Source organism: Erythrolamprus reginae, chromosome 4 (genome assembly GCF_031021105.1).
Source record: "Erythrolamprus reginae isolate rEryReg1 chromosome 4, rEryReg1.hap1, whole genome shotgun sequence".
Classification (NCBI taxonomy): Eukaryota; Metazoa; Chordata; class Lepidosauria; order Squamata; family Dipsadidae; genus Erythrolamprus; species Erythrolamprus reginae.
Genome location: NC_091953.1, coordinates 102,958,077 through 102,974,582, shown reverse-complemented (window position 1 = coordinate 102,974,582; position 16,506 = coordinate 102,958,077). Strand labels below are relative to the sequence as shown.

The following is a 16,506-nucleotide window of genomic DNA, read 5'->3' as shown; positions in this document are numbered from 1 at the left end:
TAGATCTGTGGGGAAGATGAGGAAACTGCAATGTCAACAAAGATGCTCTAGTAAAATGTTATGGGGTTGACCCGTATCCTTTTGTTTCATGTCCAAGAAGTGAATGTGCATGCAATTCAACAACAGTCCTACTATGCTGGGTATTGGAAGTTGAAAATCCTACACACCCTTCTTTTCCTTTTTGGCAGTAAACACATTGTAGCAGTAAATTAAGTGAGTAACAGTTTGCTGCTTCCTTACCATGACATATAAAAATAGTCAACTCTGGAGACTAATTCAATCAAAATGTGTTAATGAAAATATTTTCTCTTCCTTTAGGACTGCCAGAAAAGGCACCGGGTGCAGGAATGATTAATTATTGTTTGTGGTTCTGCAGTTTTGTGATACTGCTAAGTTCTTGGTTTTCTTTTCCACTAAATAGCTCCCTCTCAGAGGAATTAAAAACGCTGAAGTTCCTTCATACATATAATGATGTAATCCTGTGAACACATCTTCATGTGATTAGATCAATATAAAGTATCTGCCGATAAAATGTAAGTTTCCCAGACCTTTCCAAAATAGATTTTACCTTGGCAATAAGCCCTCCCCTTCAATGAAACACTTTCCATATTTACAAAATATACACACCTACGGGACCGTCTTCTGCCACACGAATCCCAGTGACAGGTCAGGTCCCACAGAGTTGGCCTTCTCCAGGTCCCGTCAACTAGACAATGTCGGTTGGCGGGTCCTAGGGGAAGAGCCTTTTCTGCGGGGGTCCTGGCCCTCTAGAATCAACTCTCCCCAGAGATTCGTACTGTCCCCAACCTCCTTGCCTTCCGCAAGAGTCTTAAGACTAATTTATGCCACCAGGTTTGGGGCTATTAGATTCTTGCCACCAGGTTTGGGGCTATTAGATGAATGTGCTGAGAGAAAGTTGATTGGGAATGACTGCTTTTTATGGCTTGGGTTTTTTTAAGATTTTATATTTAATTAATTGCATCTAAAATGTTATACATTGTTTTATTATATGTTGTAAGCCGCCCCGAGAGGGGCAGCATAAAATTCCAATAAATAAATAATAAAAATCCAACCTAACATAGGACAATCAAATTTATAATTTTAGGATTTTCTTTGATATAACATGTGCTCCCTAAAACAAGAGGTAACTTTTGTTTTCATTTTATTTAAACTGTACTAGACTAGTTATTAAACAGTTATTTAAATTAGGTACAGTTATTTAAACTGTACTAGGTAGTTCCAAGGATCTTCGCAGAAAAGACTATGCCATCTTTTTTTACAGGTGAAGTCATTTTTCCTAAGGTTTCTTCCTAGTCCAGAATTTCTATCTCATGGCTTTCAAAAACTGATATTTTGATTTGGGCCTTCCTCAAGCTTTTTTTGTTTTATTTATTATTTATTGATTTTGTCCAATACACAATGAGGGTTTTAGTGGGTATACACATAGATTTTCGTGGGTTTGAACTTCGCGAAAAGTCTATACCATGGTTTTTCAAAAATATTAATTAAAAAATACTTCGGGTTTTTTTTCCCTATACCACGGTTTTTCCCACCCGATAACGTCATATGTCATTGCGAAACTTTCATCTGCCTTTAATAAATATTTTTTTAAATAAACTTTAAGAAATAAACATGGTGAGTAATAATCTGAATGGTTGTTAAGGGAATGGAAAATTGCAATTTAGGGGTTTAAAGTGTTAAGGGATGGCTTGTAATACTGTCCATAGCCAAAAATAGTATATTTACTTCCGCAACTCTACTTTGCGGAAATTCGACTTTCGTGGGCGGTCTTGGAACGCATCCCCCGCGAAAAGCAAGGGATCACTGTACATGATAAGGTTATAGAGGATATACTCATAGTAAAATATATCTAAGAAAGAATAGAAGAGAAGTTATAGGAATAGAACATATCAATGAGAGAATAGAAGAAGAGATATAGGAATAGAAAAATGTCCCATCAAGAGCAGGGGTGGCAAACTCAAGGCGTAAGGACCTGCTCTGGCCTGTCGGGTACTTAGATATGGCCTGCGGGACTGCCCTGGAAACAGCAAAGCACCTGCCAACAGTGCTTCTGCCAGCGAAAACAGACTCCCGAGCTCCATTTTCACTGGCAGAGGGTTGCAGGAAGCTGTGGCAGCAGAAAATGGAGCTCGGGAGCCTGTTTTTGGTGGCAAAGTTCATGGGACACCACAGGTGCTCCCGAGTGGAGTGACGTTGAAATGCTGCCCAACCCCGAGGTCAAACACAATTCTGATGCAGCCCTCAATGAAATCGAGTTTGACACCCCTGATCTAGAGAAAGTATTAGGAGTTCTGACGCCTATAATATATCTTGCCAGATCTTCCAAATTTATTTGTGTCTCTCCACCTCCTTCAGTACCCCTTACTTCTTTCATCTCCATGGTTGTGCTTCTCATTGGAAAAAAGATAGGGTGAATTGTGATGATATAACTATACGCCTGACCATATAGTCAGTATAAGGGAGAGATGCATATACCTGTATTAGTTTTTGTCTAGATTAGTGAATTGTATTAATGCACAGCCACAAAATCTCAACTGCATGAGGTATTGTAAGTACAATGATATTTTAAAAAAAATTTTAAGGTACCACAAACCTTAAAACTTTAAATCTTTTAAAATTGCTGCTGCCAACATGATTCATATAGGGGACATAAGAACAAGGCAGCTGTTCCAGGCTTTCATAGCAATGTCCTATGGATAAAGCAGTAAAGTTTTAATGCAAGATTTCAGTTCCATAAAATATTTCATGGTCAGCAAAAGCTGAACATTAAATCAGAGGAATTCTGTAACATGAATGAATAGAGTTATATTAATCTTTCAAAGGTTGTGGACCACAGAGCTACAGCAGAAATTTCAGTCAGTTTTGTGCTAATTTCTGATTCTAAGATAATACTGTTGTATTCTCCAAACCTAATGATATTTAAAGATCTTAATCTCTCTTTCCATTCAGTCCCTTATGATTCTGGTCATGTCCATCCACAGTTCAAGTTTCAAGTGCTAAATCCATATTTTTGTGGTTTTATCTGAAATTTGAGAAACTAGAACTTTTATTTTGGCAACACTGAGGTTTGTGAAACACCCCCCCCCCCACACACACACACAAAATAGAGTTAAAACTAGAGACATTCCTATTGGGAATATTGTCAGAGAAATATAAGTAAGAAGAACTATATTTGATTATACATGTGGTGACTGCGGTACAAAGAGCATATGCTCAAAATTGGAAATTAAAGTTGGTTCCAACAGGAGAAGTGATAAAGAAGATATTGGACTGTGCAGAAATGAACAGATTGACAATGAAGACAAAGAAGATTCTGAATATTATAAAATATGGATGAAATTTTATGCGTGGTTGGATAAGAAATTTAACTAGGAAAAAGACTAAGTAAACATTGAAAAGAAAGGGGGGGATTAGAACCACTATTTACAATCCAGGTGACGAGAATAGTAGGGAATGGGGAGGCAGCACGGATAAAAGTTATACATTTGAAACAATTTCAGCTTAGATTAAAAATATTGATATAATAATAAAAACTTTGGCAAGATGACGAGATAGAAAGAAACCGCCAGTCTGTTACATTAAATGATTTTAGAACTACAAATAATTCACTCAAAGGTAAAGAAAGAAGGAGAGGAAGTAGAAAGATAGGAGGAGATAGGAGGTGGAAAGATAGCAATAAATGGACAATCCAGAATTGGTACTGGTATATGGTGGACCACATCCACTTCGAAATTATGGAAATAAGATTAAATAACTTTGATGAAAATAAATTGGAGAAGCTGATGGCACGATGGAATAAGGTGAAAAGTTATATCTTAAGTAGAATTTATGACGACAATGTGAAAAATAAATTCCAATCACTTTTTGTATGTAAAGAAATGTAAACCGGAGCTAAGGAAGAAATTGAAATTTATTGGAAATAATTTAACCCCCTAAATGGTGGTGGGGTTTATTGGTGTTGGGCACTTCTTTTTTAAGTTTTCTTTTTGTTTCTTTATTTGTTGTAATAAAAATTTAATAAAAATGTTTTTTTTTTAAAAAGATAGGAGGTGGAAAGGTTGGAGAAGGAAGGGGGAGAGAAAGTTAAAGAAAGTAGGAGGAAGAAAAGAAGAAGGCAAAGGAAGATTGAATGAATAAAAAAATGGAAGTTTAGACTGGCAGATCATGGCAGCAAAGATTTGGATTGAAGTCAAAGCAAGATGCTCTTGCTTTTTGTAATACTTGGTTTATATGGATGTAATTATTTGATGTATGGTGGAGAAAAATAAAAAATAAACTTTTTAGAAAAAAAAAGTTTCAAGTGCTGAATCCATATTTTTGTGGTTTTATCTGAAACTGGAGAAACTAGAACTTTTTTGGGGAGGGGCAACGGGTTTGTGAAATATCTTTTTTTCAATTAGTTTACTCTTATTTTACTTGGTTTATCTGACATGCTAAGCAAAGTGTGTTCAAGCGAAAATTACATGAAGTGTTAATACCACTTTATAATGCCTTGGTAAGGCCACACTTGGAATTCTGCATTCAGTTTTGGTTGCCACAATATAAAAAGGATGTTGAGACTCTAGAAAGAGTGCAGAGAAGAGCAACAAAAATGACTAGGGGACTAGATGCTAAAACATATGAAGAACGGTTGCAAGAACTGGGTATGTCTAGTTTAATGAAAAGAAGGACCAGGGGAGACATGATAGCAATGTGCCAATATCTCAGGGGTTGCCACAAAGAAGAGGGAGTCAACCTATTATCCAAAGCACTTGAAGGTACAATAAGAAGCAATGGGTGGAAACCAAACAAGGAGAGAAATAACTTAGAATTCAGTTATTAGTTTCCTGACAGTTAGAACAATTAATCAGTGGAACAACTTGCCTCCAGAAGTTGTGAATGCTCCAACACTGGAAGTTTTTAAGATGTTGGATAACCATCTGTCTGAAGTAGTGTACTGAAGTAGTGTAGGGGGTTGGACTAGAAGACCTCCAAAATCCTCTCCAACTCTGTTGTTGTTGTTGTTGTTGTTGTTGTTGTTGTTATTATTATTATTATTATTATTATTATGTGCTGTGACCTAAAAGCAATCCAATTTTAGTCCTTTGAATCAGTTTTACTTCCAGGCACGTACTCTCTGGTCCTCCAGCAGATGGTTGGGTCAGTTGTAGCCACTAACTGCAAGAAATTCCACCCTCTGGTTTTACAACAATGAGTCCTGTTCTAAAGTCTAACTAACAGGACAGGAAACCATTCAGGAAATGGCGGCAGATGCATGAAAAAATATTTTTGAAACTATCTCATTACATCAGAGAAGCATTCATTTCCAAATAAAAAGTAATCATACCATATCACTTCAATGTTCTCTTTGTAATTTTATCATTCCTTCAGGCTACAACTCCTTCCTTGTTGCCTGCCTGGAGGAAAATAATCAGAATGACCAAGTTCAAAGGCCTTCTGGGGATAACGTTGAGCTGGGGCATCGTCGCGGGCAACAAAAAAGGTCAAGATGGCAAACACAAGCACAGGATTGGAGTCTTGTTTCTCTTTACATGTGTTATGGGAAAAGAACATTAAAAAGGGTCGGGACTTCAATTATGTAGTTTGGACTGCCAATCTGACTTTTTTTTAACCTTCCGCCCTGGAAACCTCTGAGTTGAGCTCTGTGGTAGCTCCAAAATTCATACTTTAAAGAAAAGTGTTTTAAAGCAAATACATTAGGAACTAAAATGAAACTAATTAGATTTTTTTTTTTTAGAAAAAAGAAAAGAAACTAATTAGAAAAGAATGGGCATTTCTACCTTGGTAAAAGTCAAACAGTCTTTGTCTTGATCTTTGTCCTTTATTTCAAAGTCATAAAGTGCTTTGCCTTGTGGCGGGGCTGGCGGAAGAGGCTTGATACACTGGATGTAGCTTGCTGGGAAAAAGCCATGATTTCCATTTAGTTCCCCATGATACCAATTCTCATCTACTTTTCTGCGCAGTATAATAAGGTCTCCTTTGTTAAATTTGAGGTCACCAGGTTCTTTCCCTTCGTAGGCATAAAGAGCTTTTCCATAGGGAAGCTGAGTGGAGTTCTGCAACAACAAAAAAAGGAAAAATACTATGTACTATTATGCAATTAATTATAATATACATTATCGTTCCCCTTTGTTGCATGTTTTTAACCATTTCTCATCTTAGAATTCACTACAAAATAGTTTAGTAGGAGGCAACTACAAATCAAACTCTTATTTCTTGCACTTGGGACAAAAAGTGTCTCATATTATTTGCTTATATGGACACCAAAGTAAGGATGTTTGTGTTATATCCACCAGCTGTTTTACAAATTATGACTGTTAATAAGGTAATTATCATTCTCTCTATCCACTATATTTTATTTTTCTCTTACTACAGTGTTTTCAATTTTCTTCTCTTTCAGTGAGTGAATTTATACTCTTTTTTGAAGAAGAGCAATTGGAATATATTTATATTTATCTGTAAAATGCAGGTAACTTTGTGTTTAAAAGTGGTCTACCCGATGATATACAAAAAGATTTATTTATTTAAAAATTTGAGTAGCACAATGAATAGAAATCAACTTCGCTACAGCATACAAATCCAACTCTATTTTTATAAAGTATCAGTCATGGTTGAATATCTTTAAGTCTCTATATTTCAGCACTGGAATACCCAATATTCATTGCACAATCAATTAAGTACCATTTTCTGTATCTCTTTGTTAAGTAGATACAGGAATTTCCCCTCTTTTTCAAGCTATTCCCTGCTTGTAAGCTAGTTTTCTTCTCTTCCATTGCAAATTAATTGGCCAGTGAATCTCTAAATTAGACAGAATTCCTCTCCACTTTTCTTCTACTTACTCTAATTAAAAAGACACTCCTGGAGAATGTAGCATCACATTAAAGCAATTTCTCTACCAAAACCAAAAAAACCCACAACCCAAGTAATTGATTAGTCTTACTGATTTCCTCTTCGCTTTCTTCTATCAAAAAAAATGAAAGGGAGAATGTCCCTCTGTTATAAATGTACATAGGTTTGTCATATCAATGAAGCAGCCATGGAAGTCCAGCATGTCTTCTACATCCACATTGAATATGTCTTTACTTGAACCAATCAATTCTCCTAAGACGAAGTGGGCGATTTACGTGTACTTTGGGGGAAAAGTGAAGTCCTAATGACATGCTGGGGATTCAATCATTGAACATTTACATTTCAGACAAATCAAATGGCAGCACTTAAGAAACAACAAGCAAACAAACAACAATCAGGAGGCAATTAAATGGTAACTAGGGCCTTGAAACCAATGAATTGATTGCTTAGTAGAAATCATTGTATGACACTCAGTGCGTCACTATCTTCTTCCCCTGTTCAAAAGCTTTCAGCCGCCAAAGAGCTCTCAGGCTCCCTATTATGCACAGTTCTTCTTATCCTCTGGTTCATTGTGGAGGCTTCCCTCAGCATTATTCTATTTTCTCAAAGATTCCTTTTTAAATCGCCAATACCTCATGTTTCTGTTTCAGCCTATCTTATGCCTTGTTGGCTCAATTTCTTTCTCTCCCCAGCTTAGCGTGTTGCCACTTCTCTTTTTAACATGCTGTGACACTTCTCATTAACCTCCCCCTGTCTCAGTTCCTGATCTCCTCTGAGCTTTTCCTCCCCTCTCTTTTACCTACCCCTTCCTGTTTTCTCAGTCCGTGACTCCTTTTACACGCTTTTTTCATTTCTGAGCGTCATGCCTATTAGTTTATTCTGCATCTTGGAACCTTTTTTGTTACAATTTTCACCCTACCACACAGATGAGCAACAAGCCGGAGCTCAACTCAGACAGGTAGAAATCCTGTCATGGAGAAATATGCTAAACCGGAGATTTAGAAAAGAACAACTGTTGCAATGTCTTTGGAGCCATCATCTACTACAGTAATAGACTGGGGTACATTTCCCAGCATTGCTGCAGCAGTAGCCATTTTTAATTCATTTGTTTATCTTTATTTTATTTACTTATTTATTCATTTGTCCAATACACAAATACATGGGAAGAAAAATAGACACGTGGTAATATATATAAGGGTAAAGTGAACTTAGAGGAGAGGATATATGAAAGGAAGAGAATATATATGATAAGTGAGAGAAAGGAAAGACAATTGGACAGGGGACGAAAAGCACACCAGTGCACTTATGTACGCCCCTTACTGGTCTCTTAGGAACCTGGAGAGGTCAATCGTGGAAGTCTAAGGGAGAAATGTTGGGGGTTAGGGGTTGACACAATTGAGTCCGGTAATGAGTTCCATGCTTCGATAACTCGATTGTTGAAATCATATTTTTTACAGTCAAGTTTGGAGTGGTTCGTATTAAGTTTGAATCTGTGCTCTTGTGTTGTTGCGGTTGAAGCTGAAGTAGTCATTGACCGGTAGGACGTTGCAGCATATGATCTTGTGGGCAATACTCAAATCGTGTCTTAGGCGCCGTAGTTCTAGGCTTTCTAGGCCCAGGATTGTTAGTCTATTTTCGCAGGATATTCTGTTTCGAGTGGAGGAGTGAAGGGCTCTTCTGGTGAAATATCTTTGGATATTTTCAAGGGTGTTGATGTCTGAGATGTGGTATGGGTTCCAGACAGATGAGCAGTAGTCTAGGATGGGTCTGGCAAAAGTTTTGTAGGTTCTTGTGAGTAGTGTGAGATTGCCTGAGCAGAAGCTGCGTAGGATCAGGTTAACAACTCTAGAAGCTTTTTTGGCGATATTGTTGCAGTGGGCATTAGCACTTAGGTCATTCGATATTAGTACTCCAAGGTCTTTTACTGAGTGTGGGCTGGCAGTGAGAGATTGTTTATTCAGTTCGTATGTGCGGTTTGGATTCTTTTTGCCGATGTGGAGGGTAGAGCATTTGTTGGTTGATATTTGAAGTTGCCAGGTGTTAGACCGGTCTGAGACAACCTTTCTAATGCCGCAATCCCTTAATACAGTTCCCCCAACCATAAGTCTAGCACCAATTCCCCAGTGAAGGGCTACCAAAATTTTTACTACTACACAGGGGGGGTGGCTTATGCATTTTCTTTCAACCTCTTTCAGTGCAAATTGGGTGCTATGGGGTGGAGCTCCATTTCTGCTACCCCACTGTGTTCCCCTCCATCTGGGCAGTAGCCCACCCCTGCAATTCTCCCAACAGAGCTTTACACTGATTGGCAGGAAGGTCAGAGGGACCCTAAAAACCTGATTGGTCAGATTGTAAAAATATGTTCCAAGGTGCCAGAATAGAAGCTTAAGTTCGTAACACCATGGGAAATTTGTCTTTTCCCATGGTCTTAGATGATCCTATGAAACAGTCGTTCGACCCTCAAAGGGTTGAGTACCACTGATCTAAAGAATATAATATAACTCAAACAATGTAATTCTGGGAAGCTTACAACAGAAAACAAAACAAGAGAAGCCACAAGACAAATTGTTTTAGCCCTATTCCTTATCTTAGCAATATACTGTATCATGTATGATGTCCTTGACAGTCAGCTCTTGCTTTCTAAAGGGGCCTCACCTGTCCACACCACTTCTTCCTTTATCTTTGTTATGCAGGCTTTGGAAATACACATCTCCTTCTGACTTCATGCCATCAATAGGCAGGTGGGGAGAGTTGCAGGATACCTATAGTTCAGAGGTAGGTTCCTACTGGTGTGGTCTGGTGTACTGCTCGGGCAGCAGCCCACCAATGATGCAACGGAGCCATCCGATGCAACAGCTCCGGTGCTGTCTTTGCTGTTCTGTGCACGCCACCATCTCTCCCCCATAATTTTCGGCTCTCTGAGCATGCATGGAAGTAAAATTGTCCCTTTGTGCATGCGCGGAAGCAAAATCGCACAAGGGGACACACGTACAATGTGCACTGGTAGGAGGAGGTAAGATGAACCTGCCTCTGTGGACTGCCAAGTGGGTAATTTTGATCATCTTTGGGCATGGGTGGTAAATCCTTCCTTCACTGCAGTTAGAACGGTCACTAAATGAGTGGTCACAAGTCATGGAATACTTATACGGTTATATTTTTATCAAACTGTTCTCATTATAAGCAAAATGAACAAACTGCAGCTAAAAACAGCTAAAAATACATTTAATATATAATTAATAAATAAATTAATTAATAAATAGTGTCTCGAATTTATGTCTGCCAGGACTAGTCCCACTTCTGGTTAGCTTCTGAAATCATTATTAGCCAACACAATCATGCAAAATGTACAAGGGGAATGAAAGAATAGGATATCTATAGTTTGTCCGCTCAGCAATGAAACAATAGATGTCAGCAAGGCATTAATAACAATTAAAACTGGTAATGCTTATTTTGTAGCTCATTACTTGAGCCGCACTGGAGCCATTTCTCATTTTGTGAAGGAATTCAAAGGAGAACCTCCACATTCTGATAGATCCTTTACACAGGCAGTCTGGAAGAGACATATGGTTTCTGTCATGCATTAAAGCTTCTCGGAAAACCCATCAGCTATATCCAGAAGTGAGAAGGGTTTCTTATTTAAATATTAAATTGAAATAATTTAAACCAGCAGAAACTGAAGCCAGTACAGAAACTGGTTGAATTAGACCAGTGATGGCGAACCTTCTTTTCCTTGTGTGCCCAAAGAGCATGGGAACACACTATTGCACATGTGCGAGTGCCTACACCCATAATTTAATGCCTGGGGAGGGCAAAAACAGCTTCCCCGCCCCCCGGAGGCCAGAAATGGCCTGTTTCCCAACTTCTGGTGAGCCCATTAGGCTCATGTTTGGCCCTCCCCAGGCTCCAAAGGCTTCCCTGGAGCCAGGGGAGGGTAAAAACGCCCTCCCCCATCCCTCTGGAGGCTCTCTGGAAGCCAAAAGTTCCCTCCCAGAGCCTCTGTGTGAGCCAAAAATCAGCTGAATGGCACACACATGCACGATGGAGCTAAGTTAGGACAACTGCTCATGAGCCACCAGATATGGCTCCACGTGCCACCTGTGGCACCGATGCCATAGGTTCGCCATCACTGAAATAAACCATTCACAAACAGATATGTAGTACAGGGAGTCCTTGACTTATAACAGTTCATTTCTTGACTGTCCAAAGTTACAACAGAATTGAAAAAAAAATACTTATGACCGTTTTTGTGAAACAATGTGGTAGTATCCCATGGTCATATGTTCAAATGCTTGGAATTAGATGCTTAGAAACTGTTTAATATTTATGATAGTGGTAGTGTCCTGGGATGACATGATCACCTTCTGTGACCAAAACTCACTTAAATATTTCATTGAACAACACTTAATGTTGGGCTCAATTGTGTTCGTAAGTACTTCACTTTTGTTTAGCTGCACAACTGTGGCAATTGTTGCATTACCATTATGAAAAGGTGGCAGAAGTCTGGGTGATTCAAAAGATTTCTCAATTGCATGTTAGTAAGAACCAGAAAAATAAACCACATCAGCTTATTAATTAGACCTATTAAATAATTATGCAGTTATTAGGAAGGAAAGAACACTAATTTTCTACTGTTTCTCCTCTTCTCAGATAAACTTCTCAGAATTATTGATGTACATCAGCAATTTTTCAATATTATTCCTGTTGACTATTTAAAAAATAGTCTTACTTCCATTTTTCTAGTTAAGGGGTCCTGAACCCTTGGGCAGTGGCCCGGAGCTGGCCATGACCCATTCAAAAGTGGGGCACACAAGTGGCAGGTATACACATTTGCAACTCCATTTGTGGAGGTGAAGGGCATGCCGGTTGCTCACACAAATGGAGCTGTGCGGGCATGCACATAGGGCATTCATATGGAGACATTCCTCTTCCCCCCTCCAGTCTGTAAAGTTGGAAAAGTGGGGACCTCTAGTTTGGAGAAAAAAAATCCAAGGATGCTTTGCAGTGGAAAGAATTTGCATTGAAGAATTTCTAACTTTGCACTGTTTGAAGGAGCTTTCCATTTGCTGATCTGGAGTAAGTTTCAGAATGCCAATAAGGAAAGGTTTGCATATATGTGCCCAAGAAGTTAAGCCAGTTTATCATTCTCCGAAAAGGAATTGGCAAAACCAGCCTCCAAAATCAAAGGCATATATTATTTTGCATGAGTTTATTGCCAGACATGGACATTTCAATTTTACTGCAAAAACAAACATTCTAAAAAAATGATAACCATGGGAATGGATGCAATAAAGTTTTGCCAAGAGGGCATATCATCATAAATTTGAACGTTCATTTTATAGATAAACAATTGTTTGATGAAAAAGAAAATCTAAAGAAAGATGGATTTGCTAAGTTTTAACAGTGAATTCAACTGATATATTCAAATCATGTAGTAGTAGTATACAGTACTGCTTAACTCTTTTGTAAATGGAGGGAGGGAGAAGGAAGGGAAAGAGAAGGAAAGGGAGAGGGAGAGGGAGAGAGAGAGAGAGAGAGAGAGAAAGAAAGAAATAAAAAAAGAAAGAAGGAAAGAGAACATATTTAATTTCTTTGGACATTTGTGAAGAGAAAGTTCCAATTTAAATGCATGGGGAAATCCCTTCCCCATTAAAAGTTTCTTACCAAATGTTCCAAATCATTTATTTGATGTATAAAGAAAGCAATCTGAGTTGCTTGTCAATGGTGTGCTAACACTGAACATAAACAATCTCTTAAGTAGAAGAGCTATGGCATCAAAGGCTCAGTTTTCCCATGCAATCTTGTCATAATTAAATAGGACCTTAAAAGTCCCATTTCTCAGGCCAAACTTACAACTATTTAATGAGGGAAAATTGAAATATTGTCACAGCTTACATTGGAATAGCTCCACTAAATATAATGTGGGAAGCCAAAGTGATGAATAAGAGTCTTCTCAAGGGCTATCAGATCGCTTTAGCCCTGCAGTATTTAGAATATAAAATATCAATTATGGGTAATCATTAGAATGTGAAATATACTGTATATAATTTCTTGGGTTTTTTCCTCCGAATAACATCTTCTGCTGTTTAAACCTTCCACTCACAGTGATCATTTCATGAACATGACAATCTTCTCTAACTCAAGCCCTACTGAGCAATATTCTAGTTCTTAAAGTGCTACTGGATCATTTGCTGCTCATTTACCATAAAGGTAAAGGTTTCCCCACATATGTCTGCTAGTCGTTTCCTGCTGTACAGGTAGTGCTCATCTTTGTTTCTAAGCTGAAAAGCCAGTGCTGTCCGAAGATGTCCCAATGGCCACGTGGCCGGAATGACTTAACACACAAGGCGAACGGAGCGCTGTTAATCCTCCCACCAGAGTGGTCCCTATTGTTCAACTTGCATTATTATGTGCTTTCAAACTGATAGGTTGGCAGGAGTTGGGACAAGTAACAGGAGTTCACTCTGTTACGCGGTGCTAGGGATTCAAACCACTGAATCTAATTGAACCTTCAATATTGTTCAACTTTCCAACTTTTTTTAAAAAAATGGGACATGCAGAGGCTTTGGGACTGTGCAATGCTCCTGGGGACTGGGAAGGCAAAAATGTGACGCGTGGGAGCTTTGGGAGGCAAAAAATTGATTGTTTTTCTATGAAAACAGGCCTCTTTTTTTTGCAGAAACGGAAACATGTTTGTTTGTTTATTATTTATTTATTTATTGGATTTGTATGCCGCCCCTCTCTGGAGACTCGGGGCGGCTAACAGCAACAATAAAGTGGTGTACAATAATAGTCTGATGTTAGAAACAATTAAAAACCCATTAATATAAAAAACCAAACATACATACATACATACCATGCATAGAATTGTAAAGGCCTAGGGAGAAGAGGGTCTCAATTCCCCCATGCCTGACGGCAGAGGTGGGTTTTAAGCAGCTTACGAAAGGCAAGGAGGGTGGGGGCAATTCTAATCTTTGGGGGGAGTTGGTTCCAGAGGGCTGGGGCCGCCACAGAGAAGGCTCTTCCCCTGGGTCCCGCTAAGCGACATTCTTTAGTTGACGGGACCCGGAGAAGATCCACTCTGTGGGACCTAACTGGTCACTGGGATTCATGCAGCAGAAGGCGGTCCCTGAGATAATCTGTTTGCCCTTCCCAGCCCAGAGGAGCACTCCCAAAGCCTCTGAGGGTCCCCTTTTTGCAAAAAATGGGCCTGTTTTGGGGGGGGGAAAGGCCCATTTTCGCCTTCCAACTGCCCCCCCCATCATGATTTTGCCCTCCCTAGTCCCCAGAAGCACTCTGTAGGCCTCCCAAACCCTTTCTATGCCCCGAGGCCTACAGAGTGCTCCTGGGGACTGGGGAGGGCAAAAGCACTTTTTTTCTTGTTTATCTCTTCGAAATCTTGGTGCGTCTTACAGCCGCCCCGAGTCTTCGGAGAAGGGTGGCATTCAAATCTAAATAATAATAATAATAATAATAATAATAATAATAATAATAATAATAATAAAGAAATTAGTGAAATACGAAGATCTAAAAACTGAGCTGCAACGACTCTGGCATAAGCCAGTGAAAGTGGTCCCAGTGGTCCTTGGCACGCTGAACGCAGTGCCAAAGGATCTCAGCAGACATTTGAAAACCATCAGAATTGACAAAATCTCCATCTGTCAATTGCAAAAGGCCGCTTTACTGGGATCGGCAAACATAATTCACCACTACATCACACAGTCCTAGGTGCTTGGGAAGCGCCCGACTGATGATGAAATACGAAATCCAGCATAGTGATCTCATTTGCTGTGTTGTACTGACAACAACAACAACAACAATAATAATAATAATAATAATAATAATAATAATAATAATAATATAGTCTTAAAAATTCAATAAATGTATAAGTTGAAAGACCCGTTGTACCTACCTGAACGGTCTTCTCGATGCACTGGAAGGAGAGTCCAACATGGGTATTTAACCAATCCTATTGGTAGAGACTGAGTAAAAAATTTACATAATAATAGGTACCGCCCCCCTTGCAGTCCCCCCATGAGCTCAGTTTTAAAAACGAAAGGCACTTAAGAGGATAACCAACTTTTATTGACCAATTCAATAACTCATGAACCAACCCAACCTCCGGTGTCCCTGAACTTCAACTACCGGGTGGGTTTGGACTCTCCTTCCAGTGCATCGAGAAGACCGTTCAGGTAGGTACAACGGGTCTTCTCCACTGCATCTGGAAGGAGAGTCCAACATGGGATATACCAAAGATCTTTAAAGCCCATGGGAGGGAGAAGGTCTAACTAGGGACTTAGGAGAAACACAAACTCTTTGAAGAACCCTCCTGCCAAAGGCCGCTTCTGCTGAAGCAAAGGAGTCCAACTTGTAATGTCTAATAAATGTCGTAGGGGCTGCCCAGGTTGCAGCCCGACAAATGTCCTCTATCGATGCTTGAGTAGACCAAGCCGCTGAAGTCGCCGCACTCCTGGTTGAGTGAGCCGTCAATCCTTCTGGAACTGTGTGTCCTCCGGCCTTGTAGGCCTCCGAGATACAGTCCTTAATCCACCGACTAATGGATTTTGCCGATAGTCCAAGTCCCTTCCTATATTCAGAAAATGAAATAAAGAGAGTCTCAGATTTACGGAACTCCTCTGTCCTTCTAATGTAAATCTTTAGAGCCCTCCGGACATCCACCTTATGCCATAGTAGCTCCGACGGATGACTCCCATGAGAGCAGAAATCCGGAAGAATTAGTTCTTGCTTCCTATGGAACGCCGTGTTCACCTTTGGCACAAAGGTGGGGTCCAATCGAAGAACCACCCTATCCGGATAAAAGACACAGAGGTCAGGTCTCACGGATAAGGCCGATATCTCCGACACCCTGCGTGCAGATGTAACAGCTACTAGAAAGGCTGTCTTGATGGAAAGTAGCCTAATTGGTATAGACCTCAACGGTTCAAAGGGAGGTTTAGTTAAGGCCTTAAGCACCCACGTGAGGTCCCAGGATGGAAATCTCCTGACAGGCGGAGAATGTTTATTCGTGGCTCCCCTAATAAAGTCTCTGATCCAAGCATGCTGAGCCAAGTGACGAGACTCTGGAGTCTGAATCATGGTGGCTAGGGCTGCCACCTGTCGTCTCAAGGTATTAGGGGCTAGGCCACGTTCCACTCCTGCTTGCAGGAATTCTAAAACAGTAATTACAGAAGCTTCCCTAGGGTCCCGTAAATCCTTGTTGCAAAATTTACAAAACGCAGCCCAGGTCGCCTGATAAATCCGTGAAGTCGATGGGCGCCTGGCAGCCTGCATGGTATCTATGACCTTCTCTGGTAAGTCCAACTGCTTCAATTTATGCCTTTCAAGTGCCAACCTGTCAAGTGTAGCCATTGAGGATCTGGGTGTTTCAGATTCCCCTGGCTCAGCGAGATGATCTGATCCGGGATCCTCCACGGGGGTGACACTGAAAGTTCCACTAAGTCTGCGAACCACGGGCGACGTGGCCAGTACGGTGCTAGTAAAATCACCTCCGCCTCCTCGTGAAGAATCTTCTCCACCACCCTCGGGATGAGATTCACGGGGGGAAAGGCGTGCAGGAGACCGGGAGGCCAAGATGACAGTAGGGCGTTGGTCGCTTCTGCCCTTGGATCCGGAAACCGT

General features: G+C 40.0%; 2 protein-coding genes across 2 annotated transcripts in view; both read right to left on the bottom strand.

The window, feature by feature from the left end:
* The window catches only part of SH3RF3 (SH3 domain containing ring finger 3), a 306,125-nt gene that overhangs the window by 96,142 nt on the left and 193,477 nt on the right, over positions 1-16,506 (bottom strand). The window contains exon 2 of the mRNA XM_070751126.1: positions 5,802-6,077. Within this exon, the coding sequence (XP_070607227.1) occupies positions 5,802-6,077 (276 nt within the window). The remainder of the gene's footprint in view (positions 1-5,801; positions 6,078-16,506) is intronic.
* LOC139166905 (uncharacterized) overlaps positions 1-16,506 on the bottom strand; it is a 984,072-nt gene that overhangs the window by 963,651 nt on the left and 3,915 nt on the right. The window lies entirely within an intron of this gene.